Genomic DNA, 15,356 nt, shown 5'->3' with positions numbered 1-15,356 from the left:
CTGACATACTTTGGACATGTTGCCAGGAGGGACGGGTCCTTGGAGAGGGACATCATGCTTGGGAGGGTGGAGGGACAGCGCAGGAGGGGAAGACCTCCTATGAGATGGATTGATTCGGTGACTGGGGTAATCGGGATGGGTGTATCAGAGGCGGTGCGGTTGGCGTAGGACAGAGCAGGGTTTAGGGCTGTTGTGCATAGGGTCGCTATGAGTCGGAAACGACTCGACGGCACATAACAACAACAATTATCCTCATCTCACAGGTAAGGAAACTGAAAACGAACAAGTGGTATCGCTTGCAAGAAATGACATGTACACTGAGGGGGCCGGAAGGAGGAGATGCAAGCAGTCTCTGGAGGTCAAGTTCTACCACTCGGGACCTGCCAACAATGGTCCCAGTCATGAGGAGTCATGGGGAGCTGACCCCAAGACAGAGCCATTAAAAATTACATTTATGAAGTCTTAATGACAAAATAAATGTTTTGGCTAAAGTAATAAAAAAGGTGATTCTTCGTACAATCAAATATATTCAATCTATCAGAGAAAAAAAATAAAAAGTGCTGGACCAGCACTGAAGTTCTGGGTGATTACTCCCCGTCAGACATGTCTGGGTCTGTGGGGTCGTGCCCAGGGAGGGGAAGATGTCTGGGAACAAGAAGGGCCTTCACAGTAACTGTGCGCTCCCCCGAAGCAGTCTCCCATCTTCCACTCCAGGAAACAGTACCAGATGGACCAGAACAAAGGACCCATTTGATCTCCCAGGAGAGCAGAGATCCCAGGAAGGGTGTACATTTCAGGGGGAGCCCCCGAGCACGTCTGGGGATCACTCTTCTTGACAGGTGGATAAAAGCAGAGGATTGCAGCACGCCTCCCTTACCTGGAAGAGGTCTGAAAAACTTCTGGTGCAGGTGCAGCAGATCCACCATCATGTTATGTCCCACCAGAGGCTACTTGGGAACCAACCAGCAGGTTAGAGAATTGGAATTGAAAAACCCAGACACAAACCAGATGTCAGACTAAAACCGTCTACCGGGGGCTTTAGTGTCTGAATCCACTATTACACAGTCAGGGCACTCAATGGTGAAGTCCACCGGGAGTCAAGGTGATAACCCCGCACCCAGCTGGTGGTTCAAATCCACCAGGGCTTCATGGAACAAAGATGGGCACTCACCCTTCTCCTCTGTGATTTAGTTTCAGAAACACAACAGAGTCAGCCATGACTAGGTTCCAACTCCAAAAGAGAAAGTTCAAATTTTGGGGTTTGGTTTGGCTGGTTTTTTGTGGGGATTTTTAACAACATAATCACATTATCAGGGAGTTCTGGTGGACTAATGGTAAGGAGCTGTCCTGCCAACTTACAGGCATGCAGTTCTAATCCACCAGCTGTTGCACAGGAGGAAAATGGGTAATCTCGTCCCACGTAATTAACTGCCTCTGGAAACCCACCAGGGCGTCAGCTACAGATTGGTTCCAACTCCAAGGTTCACAACAATAATCACATGACCGCTCATTCTTACCTCCATTCCACTCCCACTAGAGGCAACCCAACTGTTTAAATATAAAAATTACTAGAAAGAAGAGAGTGCTGGGGACTTGGAGCAGGGTCCTAGAGCGAGTGACGACCCTAAGGCAGTCTGGTTTTGAATTTTGTACTTGGGGTCCCCAGGTCACCTTAAGTTAACGAACGTCAAAGAGAAAGAGAAATGCTTCATATGACAGTCTCGCCCCAGATTAACCAACCAGGACCTGGTGAAAGCAAGCTCAGATCCAGGAAGCCACTGTCAATGAAAAGGGCCCATTTATCTCCAGGTCCCCAGATTCTCCAGCATCTACCAAACACCGCTTAAATATCAGGAGGTAGATTTCTCTCCCGTACCTTCTGCGCTTTCACCAGCATCTGGAAAAAGACAGAAAAGCCCTTCGCAGACAGAAGAATCTTCTCCTTCCACGAGCTCTCTTGATCACAAGTGTTCTCCAGGTACCAGCGCTGCTGCTGACTCACTTTCTTCACCATCACCTGGCAGGAAGAAGAGACAAAGACCCAGAGTCCTGGCTTACTGGGCAGAAAGCCAAGAAAAATGATTCTTCATCTCAAGATAGAACAATTGTAGTGCAAAGGGGCCTCTGATGATGGCCTATTTCATCAAGCGAGAGAAAAGATGAGGCCAAGGACATGCCATCCCAAGAGGGCTCACCTCGTGGTCCTTCAGCACCAACCAGACATTGGGGAGGGCTTGCTGCAGCACTAACTGGACCTCAGTGGCCTGGAACCCTGTGGCAAGGAAACACAGGCTCTCAAGAGAAATGCAACATAGCCCTATGGACCTCCATGTCCTCAGAGAGGCTGAGAGGAGACGCAGCTGAGGGACGACAGAGCAATCTCCGGGGGACAGCAGCACAGGCAGGGCTGCCAAAGGCTCACAAGCCCACGTGATCACAGGAGGAGCGAGGGCAGTTTCTCAACTGCCCAAACTCAGGGTCACTTTTCAATACCGAAGGCCTCAGAGACGTTTTGGTGACTGTTAAAGAGTACTGACATTTACCATGTTAGAAATGAAATCTCTAAAGACTTTGACATTTCTTTTCAAATAATAAATACATCTGCATCAGCCTGTTTGAGTGAAAAATTACTTTTTTTCCACACTAAATAAAGATCTGCAGTGAGAAGTCTACCAGAGTTTACACCTTTGATGAGCTCTTCAAAACCTGATGGAAATCTATCTACTTCTGCACTCAACCTGCCCTCAGCTGCTATGGTGACTGAACCATGCAAAGTCCAGCCTCTAACAGATATGTACTTAGAGGAAGAAAAGTTATCCTGGACTTAACTATTTTGTACATTATTTTTATGACAACAAAACTCCACAGCCACTGGTTTTGTTAGTCTCTTTTTTAAATTTCTATTTGGATGAAAGCTTAAAAATTATACTGATATTTTTCATCCAATCATGTATACTCGTTTTGGTTTGTTGTTGTTATGTGCCGTTGAGTTGCCTACAACTCACAGTGACACTATGTACAAGAACCCTAAACCCTGCTCTATCCTGTGCCAACCTCATTGTCCCCAACACACCTACCCCATTACCCCAGTCAATGAATCAATCCACCTCATAGAGGGTCTTCCTCTCCTGCTCTGTCCCTCCACTCTCCCAAACATGATGTCCCTCTCCAAGGACTGGTCTTTCCTTCCAACATGCCCAAAGTATGTCCAATAAAGCTTCAGAATCCTTGACTCCAAGAAGCAGCCTGGCTTCACCCTCTCCAAAACAAACCTGTCTGTTCTCCTAGCAGTCTATAGTATATTGAACACTGTTCTCCAGCACCAATGCTCAAAGGCATTAATTCTCTATCATCCCTAGTCACTATCCAGCTCGATGCCTAGCATACAACTGCAAAGACTACAGCCCGGATCAGGTGCACCTTAGTCTCCAGCTTGACATCGTTGCTCTTCGGTACTCTGGAATGGTCCACAACAGTTGACTTTCCCAATGCAATTCGTCTCTTTATTTTCTAGCTGCTAGTACCAAGAGTGTTGACTGTGGAGCCAAGCAAACTAAAACTGTGAACAATCTCAATCTCTTCACCATCCATACTGATACTGCCAATTGGCACAGTGGTGAGAATCTTTGTTTTCTTGATGTTGAGCTTCAATCCATACTGAAGGCTGCAGTCCTTGATCTTCTGCAGCAAGCACCTCAGGTTCTCCTCAGCTTCAGCAAGCAGGGTTGTGTCATCTGCATAACGCAGGTTGTTGATGAATCTTCCACCAATCCTGAGGCCACATTCTTCCTTGTACAGCAGAGCGTCTCATAAGATCTGTTCTGCATACAGATTAAAAATACAGAGAGACAGAATACATCTCTAGCAAACACCCTTCCCAATTTTGAACCATCCAGTATCTCCCTGCTCTGTTCTGACAACTGCCTCTTGGTCCAAGTATAGGTTTTGCATAAGTACAATCAAATGTTCTGGGATTCCCATTCTTTTCAGAGTCAGCCTCAGCTTGCTGCCATCCACACAGTCAAAAAGCCTTTGCATAGTCAGTGAAGCACAAATAGACATTCCTCAGGTACTCTCTGTTTCTGCCAAGATCCATCTAACATCAGCTATAATATCCTTAGTACCACCACCTCTTCTAAACCCAGACTGCACATCTGGAAGTTCTCTGTTGTTTTTGGATAGTTTTCAGCAGAATCTTGTTTGCATGTGCTATTAATGATATTGTTTGGTAATTCCTGCACTCTGTCAGGTCATCTTTCTTTGGAATGGGAGCAAATATAGATTTCTTCCAGTCAGCCAGCCAGCTGGCTGTCCTCCAGATTTCTTGGTACAACTTAGTGAGCACATCCAGGACAGCTTCTGTTTGTTGAAATATCTCAATTGGTAGTCTTTCAACTCCTGAAGACTTGTTTTCTGACAACTGTTTCAGAGCAACTTGACCTTGCTCATACCTTATTTCATTATTCTGTGTCAGCCAATTCCTTCTGGTACAGTGACTCTGTATATTCCTTTCATCTTCTTTTAATGCTTCTTGGATCATTTAACACTCTATTCAAAGCATCCTTAAGTATTGCCACTCATGGCTTGAATCTGTTTTTTAACTCCTTCAGCTTAAGAAATGCTGAGTTTCACCCTTCCGAATATTTTACTCCAGCTCTTTGCACATTTCATTATAGTGTCTTGCTTTGTCATCATGAGCTGCCCTTTGAAATTTTCTGTTCAGCTCTTTAATTTCTTGGTTTCTTCCTTTAGCTTTGGCTTCTCGGCGCTCTAATGCAATATTCAGAGTCTCATCTGACATCCATCTTGATCTTTTCTTCCTCTTCAGCCTTTATAATGATCTTTTGCATTCTTCATGGACAATATTCTTGATATCCTCACACAGCTCATTTGGTCTACGCTCACTGATGCTCAAGCCCTCAACCCCATTTCTGAGATGGTTTTGAAATTCGAGTGGGATCGACTTAAGGTCAAATTTTGGTTCCCGTGGACTTAATTTTCTTCATCTAATATAAATTATAACACAATGTAATTGCACATTCCCCACTTACTCTCTATTATTATCAGCTTGTAGCACTGCTGTCTTTGGCGCTGGTGCCATGATGCATGGGCTGGAGCTCAGGCTAGACAATCATTTCCACAGACAACTGTCGCTAAAGCACATGAAAGGTAGCAGAGGCTCCACACAAGTGCTCAGATACAAGTGTTGTTTAGCCAAAATTAATTTTCTAAGTTACCTGCAGTCTTTTTTAAACCCAGGCACCCACAGCGGCAGACCTTCCAGCTGAATGACTGCCTGAGAGAAGAGTGGCCGATCAGAGTGTTCCTTGTCCATGGCGAGTATAATTCTGTGGGTGCATCTATGCCACATCTTCCAGGTGATCAGCCACGTTGCTGAGCTGGGAGACAGACAGGTCCTGGGTGAGGTCATCAAGCTTGAAGTGGTGTTGACATTGCCCACTTCCATGGAAAGGTCGTCTTTGATCTCCTCGCCATACTCATCTCACTTCTGAGCTGTTGCTATTAAAAGTCATCAACATAGTCATCTTATTCCCCAGTCCACAGACCAAGTGACCCAATTTGATCAATGACCAACTTCAGGTCTCTTAAATCTGCTTCCCTTTTTACTCCTAGGGTCCTTCAAGGGGCTCCTATCAAGGAGCTGACCCCGCTCTTCAAGGGGGGGTGGGGGTGCAGGTTGCCCTCTTGCTTGCCGGGTTTGCTTTTCCAACCTTGTCTTGTCTGGTTTGGCGATGCGATCATCAAAGAAAAGAGTCCCTATCCAAGTCATCTTCATCGGGACAAAGACCAGCTTTGTCTCTGATGTCTAAGAACGTGGTGCTTAAGAGAGACCTAGTTTTTGTCTCATGGGCCAGGCCATTAAGTGGTGACCACTTTTGCTCTTTGATCAGAGGACATACTTGTGTTGCTCTGGCTGTTCTCCTGGCCTTCTTCCTTATAAAAGCATGTGAACCTGACTGTCCATCAGGGGATTTCAGTGAAGAATGTACATCGGAGAGCCCTGGGGCATCCTCCCTGCTGGCCACACTCTCTTCTGCTGGCAGGGCCAAATCCCCTCTTAACAGCACAGGCCCACCGTGCCCTCAGCTTTGTTAATGCCAAGATCCTGGGCTGAGTTCTCTCAACCTTCCAGACCTTGAAATGTGCTGGTTTCTGGTTGAAGAATTGAAGAAATTCTGTAACCAGACTGGCTACAAGCCAATCCTCTTTTGTATTTATTTCTTCAGGCCAAAGGTGATTTGTTCTCTACTTCTTCTTGCTCTTCTAGTGCCAAAAACATAGCTGTTTGGAATTCAGACTTGATCATTTGGATGGACTAGAGTTTTTTTCAGACAAGGCATGGCTCAAAATGAGGAGCTATGTCTACAAGCATCCACTAATTATCAGGACATGATGTACAAAGTTATGAAACTTGATCCAGTTCAGGTGCCCATCATTCTCCAGCATGAGCAGCAGAAGGTCCCACAGCTCTAGGTCTTATTTGTTACTCTTTCTGTCCTACTCTTTCCTGCCTTCTGGGCTTTAAATTTGAGAAAATGCTACTCTTTCCTCCTTGTTGTTATGTGCCATCGAGTCATCTGCAACTCATAGTGACCTTCTGGACATTAGCTCTGAACCCTGTCCTATCCTGAGCCAGTCTCATCGCCTCTGACCTAGTTTCATGTCTCCAGTCACTGAGTCAATCCTTCTCATCCTCAGTCTTCCTCTCCTGCGTTGTCCATCCTCTATTCCAAGCATGATATCCTTCTCCAAGAGTTGATCCCTCTTGGTCACATGCCCTAAGTATGAGAGATGGAGCTTCCAATTCCTTCTCCAGAAAAGAGTCTGGTTTCACCTTTTCCAGGAGAGACCTATTTGTTCTCCTGGCAGTCTATGGTATGTTCAACACTCTTCACCAGCATCACAATTCAAAGGCATCAATCCTTCTTCCATCCTACTTAATATTGTCCAGCTTTCAAATGCATAGCAAGTAACTGCAAAGACCATGGCCTGGATCAGGTGCACCTTAGTCTCCAGAATGACACTGAAGAGCACTTCAGTAATCTAGAAAGGTCCTTGACAACAGACTTTCTCAATGCAATGCATCTTCTGATTTCCTGACTGCTGGTGCCAAGAGTATTGACTGTGGAACCAAGCAAGCTGAAGTTAACAACAACCTCAATCTCTCCTCCATCTATCATGAAGCTCCCTATTGGCCCAGGGGTGAGAATCTTTGTTTTCTTGATGCTGAGCTTAAATTCATATTGAATCCTGACCTTCTGCAGCAAATACTTTATTATCCTACTCAGTTTCAGCAAGCAGGGTTGTCATCTGCATAACACAGATAATGAGTCTTCCTCCAATCATGATGCCACACTCCTCCTCATAAAGTCCAGACTCCCTAATCATCTGTTCTGCATATAGATTGAAAAGGTATGGAGACAGGATGCATCCCTGGCACACACCTTCCCTGATCCTGAACCATCAAGTGTTTCCCTGCTCTGTTCTGACCACTGCTTCCTGGTTCAGCTTCTGGTTTCTCATGAACACAATTAAATGTCTTAGGATTCTCATTCTTCTCAGGGTTAGCCACAATTTGTTGTAACCCACAGAGTCTAAAGCCTTTGCACAGTCAATGAAACACAGACAGCTATTCCTCTGGTACTCTCTGCTTTCAGTCAAGATCCATCTAACATTGGCTATGATGTCCCTAGTTCCCTGGCTTCTTTTAAACCCAGCCTGCACATCTGGCAGTTCTCTGCTAATGTACTGTTCCAGTCATTTTTGGATAATCTTCCCTAGGATCTTGCTTGTGTATGATATTAGTGATACTGTTCAGTGATTTCCACACAGTTGGGTCACTTTTTTTAAAATCAAAATAGAGATCTCTTTCAGTTAGGTGGTCAGGCAGATGTCCTCCAGATTTCTTGGTAGAATCTGGTGAGAACGTCCAGGGAAGTTTCTGTTTCCTAAAATATGTCCACGGGTATGCATCAATTCCTGGGGCCTTGTTTTTTGCCAATTCCTTCAGAGCAGCTTGAACTTCCTCCTTCATCACCATTGCCTCTTGATCATATATTGTTTCATGAAATTCTTCTGTGTCAGCCAATTTTTTTTTGGTATAGTGACTCTGTGTACTCCATCATCATCACCTTCTTTTTTTTTTTTGTGAGAAAAATTTCTATTTAGAATTAGCCCACTGGACTCAGTTTAGACGATCCCAATTTTGTTCGCAACATCCAAAGCATTATAGTCAGGAGCAAGTCAAAATAGGCCTTCTTTTCTCCATAAGGCTTAATCAAAGTGTTGATCTTAGACACATCAATATCACAGAGCTTCTTTACAGCTTGTTTAATCTGGTGCTCATTGGCCTTGACATCCACAATGAACACAAAGGTGTTATCTTCTATCTTTTTCATGGCTGACTCAATGGTCAGGGGAAACTTGATGATGGCTTAGTGGTCAAGCTCATTTCTCTTGGGAGTGCTCTTCTGGGACTATCTGGGCTGCCTTCAGAGTCTCAGCATCTTAAGCCAACAGAAGGTGGGTGACATGTGGATCTTCTTGGGGTTTGTGGCTGTGGATGCCCTTCAGGATGCCTTCTTGGCCTTTGCTTTGGCTTCAGTTTTGTGAGAAGCAAGGGCTTCCTTCTTCACTTTCAGTGCCACCTTCATAGGCTTCCATCTTTTTTTGATGTTTCCTGGGTCATTCAACATTCTATCTTCAGCATCCTTAAGTACTGCAACTTGAGGCTCAAATTTGTTCTCCAGTTCCTTCAGATTAAGAAATGCCAAGTGAGTTCATACGTTTTGGTTTTCCAACTCCAGCTCCTTGCAAATTTCATTATAATATTTTGCACTGTCTTCCTGAGCTGCCCTTTGAAATCTGTTCAGCTCCTTAACTTGGTGATTTCTTCCCTTTGCTTTGGCTTCTTGGTGCTCTGGTGCAATAGTCAGAGTCTCTTCTGACATCCTTCTTGGTTTTTTCTTTCTCCTCTGTCTTTGTAATGACTTTTTTTCATTCTTCATGAATGATATTCTTGATATCCTCCTACAGCTCATCTGGTCTTCGCTCATTAGTGCTCAAGGCCTGAAACCTGTTCCTGAGATGTTCTTTAAATTCTGGAGGGACGAACTCAAGACCAAACATTGGTTCTTGTGGGATTGATTTTAACTTCAGTTTAAACTTGTATATGAGTAATTGATGGTCTGTTCCACAAAAAGCACCTGGCCTAGTTTTCACAGCTGTTACTGAGCTTCTCCAGCTATTTCTTCTGCAGATGTAGTCAATCTGATTCCTGTGTAGACCATCAGATGAAGTCCCTGTATATAGTCATTGTTTGTTTCTTATAGAAGGTATTTGCAACGAATGTTATTGATTGTACAGAATTCTATCATTCTGTCTCTAGCTTCATTTCTGTCACCAAGTCCATTTTCTGACTGATCCTTCTTCCCTGTTCCCAACTTTTGCATTCCAGTCACCCATTATCATCAAGGTATCTTGGTGGCATGTTTGAATGATTTCTGACTGCAAAAGTTGGTAGAAGTCATCTATTTCCTCCTCTTTAGACCTGGCTGCTGGTGCATATATTCAAATGACAATGGTGTAACAGGTCTTCTTTGTATTCGTATGGATATTATCTTGTCATTCACACTATTGTATTTCAAGATGGGTCAAGATGGGTCTTTCTAACAATGTAAGCATTCCCATTTTTCCTTACCTTTTCATCTCTTGCATAATGGATTGTATGATTCTAAGGATTAAGGGTCTTCCTGGTCCTGCCTAGTTGGCTAAAAGTTGAGACACAGAGGTGAGTTTGTCCAGGTTCAAAGGACAACTGGGGGCCATAGCCTCAGAGGTTCCACCAGTCAATATTAGAATGGCAAATCTCACCTTTTTTATGTTTTTTTAGTTTTGTACCATACTTCCCTGTATATGATGCAAGGTCTTCACCCTTGATTTTGCAGTATTATGAGTGGCTTCCAGAAAATACTGGGGTTTTTTATTCATGTTATACAGATCTTCCATGTGTTCACACACTTCATTACACAGTAGCAACAAAATACAAGACCACAGAACCACAGATAGTGGGATGAGCGATGACACAAAAGGGAGATTATAACCAATGGTATATGATACATATGAATGGCTGAAAAGAAAACCAATCTGCTCTGTAAACTTCAAATCATAAAAGTAAGAAGTTTTAAGAAATCCAAGGCGCTTGTCATTCCACCACTTGTCTAATCAGAGAAGTCAGCACTAGGAAACTGGGGTGTCTAACGGCAGCTACAGGTTTTCAAAAATTCCAAGTTAAGCAAAATCTCATCTTTAATTGCAACAAATGTGAGCAGCTATTTCCCTTTTAGTGACAAGCTCCCTCTCTCATTTCAAAAAAATTACAAATACCCAACTGGGGCAATCTCCTCCCATGCAATTTCCTGCTTCTGAAAACCTGCCGGTGGGTCAGCTATAAACAGGTTCTGGCTTGGCAGCACACAACAACACTCAGTTACTCCTTCCAGTGAAGATGACATCTCCTGAAAGAGTGGCTCTCAACACAAACACACAAGTGCTTGCTTCTGGAGACAACCCTTGTGTGGACACAAGGACATGGCAGCCATGTTTTACACATTAATTCTCCAACAGCTGTGTGCCATCAAGTTCACTGCAAGTCATAGAAACTCTATGAACTACAGATCTGAACCTTGCCTATCCTGTACCACCACCGCCCTGCTCATCACTGACACAAACGAGCCCACTGTTGCAGTCACTGAGTCAATCTATCTTGTTGGACCTCTTCCTCACTTACACTGGTCCTCTACCTTTCCAAGTATGATGTCCTTTTTAAAATTATTTACCTACTTTTATTGGTTTGCATAAAATCATTCACATACATTGTATTTCATGTAAGTACACTGCATTTGATACAATCTTTCCTTTACATGTTGATGTTGTTACATGCCATCAAGTGTAACTCTCAACCTATGAACTGACAAACCTCTCTGTCTTGTCCTGTGCCATCCGCATCATCTCTGACACACTAGAGACCACTGCTGAAGTTAGAGTCAATCCATCCCATTGGGGGCCTTCCTCTCCTTCACTGACACTTCATCTTTCCAATCATGATGTTCTTTCCAAGGAACAGCCTCATCCATCTACATGTCCAAAGTATGAAAGCCTAAGCTTCACCATCTTTGCCTCCAAGGAGCACTCTGGCCCACTTTTCCCAAGACATTTCTGGTTGACAATCCTTGGGTTATTCTGTACTCTTCTCTACCACCACCACTCAAAGCCATCTTTTCTTCTGTCATCTTTATTCACTGTCCAGCTCTCTGGTGCACAGCAGGTGACTGAGAAGACTATGGCCTGAATCAGATGCACCTTAGTCTTCAAACTGACATCACTGTTCTTCAGCATTCTGGAAAGGTCCCTGACAGCAGACTTGTTCAGTGTAATACATCTCCTGATTTCCCAATTGTTGGTACCACTAGTGTTGACTGTTGATCCAAGCAAGATTAAATTACTGACAGCCTCAATCCTTTCTCCAGCTATCCTAATTTTGACTGCTGGTCCTGGGGTAAGGACCTTTGTTTACTTGTTGAGATGTAATCCATATTGAAGGCTGAAGTCCTTGATCTTCTGAAGCAAGCGTTTCATATCCTCCTCACCTTCAGTAAAGTTGTGTCATCTGCATAATGCAGGTTGTTGACAGATCTTCCTCCAATCCTGATGCCAAATTAATTCCTCAGAGTTCAGCTTCACAAATTATTTGCTGAGCATACAAATTGGCACAGAAATGGAACTCTGACGCACCCCCTTGATGATTTTAAACCATGCAATGTTTCCTTGCTCCAATCAGACAACAGCTTCTTGGTCTATGTATAGATTGTATAAAAGCACAATTAAGTGTTCTGGGATGCCCATTTTTCACAATGTTAGCCTAATTTGTTATGTTCCATATAGTCAAATGCCTTCGCACAGTCAATAAAACACACGTTTTCCTGCTGTTCTTTGTCTTCAGCCAGGATCCATCTGACACCAGCAATGATATCCCTGGCGCCACATCTTCTTCTAAAACCAGCTAGAATCTTGGTAGTACCCTATGTAATACAGTTCAAGCCATTTTTACATGATCTTCAACATTTTGCTTAAACAAAATATTAATAACATTGTTAGATAATTTCCATTCTAATTAGTCACTTTTATTGGGAATGGGGACAAATACAGAGCTCTTCCAGTTAGCCAACCAGATAGCTGTCTTCCAAATTTCCTGACATAAATTGGTGAGCACATTCAGGGCTGCGTCTGTTAAAGATGTCAGTTGTTATTCCATCGATTTCTGGGGTCTTATTTCTTGTCAATACCTTCATTATTGAAGTATTCAGAAGTTTGAACTTCTTCCTTCACCGCCACTGGCTTCTATTCATACAGTATTTGGTAAAATTTTTCAGTGTCAATAATTCTTTCTGGTATAGCAATTCTGTGTACTCTTCCCATATTCTTTGGATGCTTCTTGGATCACTCAATATTTTGCCCATAACATCTTTCAGTATTGTAAATAAGGTTTTGTTTTTTTCAGTTCTTTCAGCTTGAGAAATACCAAATTCGTCCCTTTTTTTATTCTCCAATCCCAGCTCTTTGCACATTCCGTGATATTATTTTGCTTTCTCTTCTCCAACTGTCCTTTGAAATCTTCTGCTCAGCTTTTACTTTGGCATCTCTTCCTTTTATTTCAGCTTCTTGATGTTCTAATACAATTTCCATACTCTACTGTGACATCCAATTTGGTCTCTTCTTTCTCCTTTTTTTAAAATTTTTATTATTTGTGTTGTGTGTGTGTGCCGTCAAATCAGATCTGACTGGTACAGGAGATTGTCCCTCCTTCCCCAGCAGAGCATCTGGTGGATTCGAACCTTGCACCTCTGGGATTGCAGTGCAGCTTCTTGCTACTAGGCCACCAGAGCTCCCCCTTTCTCCTTTTTTAAATGACTTTTTACTCCCTTCATGGATGATATATTTCTAGTTCCTCTTGTGTTCAATGCCTCAAACTAGTTCTTGAGATGGTTCTTAAATTCAACTGGGACAGACTCAAGGTCATATTTTGGTTCCTGTGGACTAGTTTTCATTTTCTTCAGCTTCAATTTAAACGTGCACATGAGTAATTGCTCACATCAGTTCCACAATTAGCACCCAATCTGGTTCTGACTGTAGGTACTAATCTAATTCCTGTGCAACCCATCAAGTGAGATCCATGTGTAAAGTCACCATTTGTGGTGTGGTTGGTTTGTTGTTGTTTTTAAGGTATTAGCTATGACTAAATCACTGAAATATACAAATTTAATCATTTTCTCTCTGGCCCCATTTCTATCACTAGTTCCACACCTTCCAACACCATTCCTTCCTCATTGTTTCCAACTTTTGGATTCCAATCACCAATAATTATTAATGTATCTTGATTTCATGTTTGGTCAATTACAGGCCGCAAAAGTTGGCAAAAACCCTCAATCCCTTCCTCTTTGACTTTAGTTGTTGGTGTTTATACTTCAATAATAGTCATATTAACAGGTCTTCCCAGTGTATGTATGGACAGTATCCTATCTCTCTGAGCACTGTACTTCAGGATGGATATTGACACTGCCTTTTTAACTATGAAAGCAACACCATTTTCCTCAGATTTTCACTCTCAGGATAGTAGATCATGTGATTGTCTGACTCAAAGTGGCCCATACCTATCCATTTCAGTTTGCCGATACAAAAAATGTACATTCATGTATATTGTGAGGTTTTTCACCTTACAAATAACTACATTCATCAAAGTGTGTAAGCCAGCTACTTTATACCTCATTATCTTAGTATCCTCATTTTAAATAGTCAATTTCTTATTTGCACCTTCTTAACAAACCAGTATTCTGAGGGAACAAGCAGGTCCCTTTTGCTGAAGAATGTTCTGTTCAATTTGGAAACCCTGTGCACCTGCATCCACAGCAAGGTCTAGTCCAGAGTAAGCCGTCAGGTGTGTGACGTCCTTTTCCAAGGTCTGACCCCTCCAACAATGTGCCCATAGCATGTAAGGTGACACGTCACCACAGACACAATGAATATTTAAAACAAGTACAACTGCAGAGGTACTCGGTTCGAAACCACCAGATGCTCTGCTGGAGAAGGAGGGGCAATCTCCTCTTGTACCAGTCACGTCCAATTTGATGGTAAACATACAAAAATAATAAAAATAGGTACGATCAAAAAATTATATTCACCAAGCAGTTCTTAAACACAGCTTTCTTTAAACATAAAAGAATGTTTTATTGTCATTTATTTTCCATTGTTGCACATTTTCTCCCCCCTCACTCCCCCAGCCCTCCCCTCTTGTTCCAGATAGTTCTCATACATAACCACATATTCCTTTCAGACAGTTCTTCTCCTCATCTGTTCTACTGCAGTGTTCATTATTATCCACTCTTTTCCCATTCTCTTTTCTGTAACAGCGTGTTATACAGTATTCGTCCTTTTGTGATTGAGATACTTCTCTCAGTATAATGTCCTCCAAGCTCCCCTATGAAATCACTGTTTTTCAGTGTTGCATAATATTCCATTGTGTGATGTACCATAGGTTTTCTATCCATGTTAATGGGCACTTGGGTTGCTTCAATCTCTTAGTTCTTGTAAATAATGCAGCAAGTTCATACATGTGTTTGAATCATGGCTCTGGTTTCTTTAGGGCATATTACCAGAAGCAGGATAGCTGGATCAAACGGTGTTTCTATTCCAACTTTTTAAGAAAGTGCCAGACCACCTTCTAATGGTTGCACCATTTTACAATTCCACCAGAAGTAAATAAGGGTTCCAATCTCTCCATAACCTTGCCAACATTTGCTGTTTGCTACTCTGTTGAACTTTGATATTATTTTTAGGGTCAAATGGCATCTCCAGTTGTTTCATAATTTGCTTTTTAAAAAATATCAGCACAGAGGTGGTCATGAAGATGACCTGTCTACCAGAACAGCTGGCATCACAGCCTTCCCTGTACCAAGATTTCAGAAGTTTACCCACCATTGTTTCTGCACCACCAGCATAAATGGCAAACAATTAGATCAAGTAGTATCAGGTGTTCTAAAAAGCTCTAATCTGATGGAAAGGATCTCAGAGAGACCCAGGGAACCCTGTACCGTGCTTACCACATTGCCGCACACTTTTTAAATTAATGACTGTGCTTAGAAACACATTTGCCATCACTGGCGGCAACGTGTTAAAGAATATCTCATGGAGGACGTTCATTCTGAGTCTACTTTTCATGCTGGAAAATATTCAGAGGCTCATCAGAGTAATTAAGATCACACTGCACAGGAATTGTTGGG

At 42.7% G+C, this 15,356-nt stretch overlaps 1 protein-coding gene and 1 pseudogene across 1 annotated transcript in view; both read right to left on the bottom strand.

Moving 5' to 3' along the window:
- The window catches only part of PNLDC1 (poly(A)-specific ribonuclease (PARN)-like domain containing 1), a 39,078-nt gene that overhangs the window by 14,823 nt on the left and 8,899 nt on the right, over positions 1 to 15,356 (bottom strand). The window contains exons 8-10 of the mRNA XM_006882815.1: positions 2,196 to 2,272; positions 1,877 to 2,017; positions 878 to 947 (exon numbers count right to left, since the gene is read on the bottom strand). Coding sequence (XP_006882877.1) covers positions 878 to 947; positions 1,877 to 2,017; positions 2,196 to 2,272 — 288 coding nt within the window. The remainder of the gene's footprint in view (positions 1 to 877; positions 948 to 1,876; positions 2,018 to 2,195; positions 2,273 to 15,356) is intronic.
- Positions 5,361 to 15,181, bottom strand: LOC102843073 (annotated as a pseudogene).

Source organism: Elephantulus edwardii, unplaced genomic scaffold (genome assembly GCF_000299155.1).
Source record: "Elephantulus edwardii isolate Elephantulus edwardi_28Jun2011 unplaced genomic scaffold, EleEdw1.0 scaffold00024, whole genome shotgun sequence".
Lineage (NCBI taxonomy): Eukaryota > Metazoa > Chordata > Mammalia > Macroscelidea > Macroscelididae > Elephantulus > Elephantulus edwardii.
Note: the sequence above shows the minus strand (reverse complement) of the source record. Positions and strands in the feature narration are given on the sequence as shown.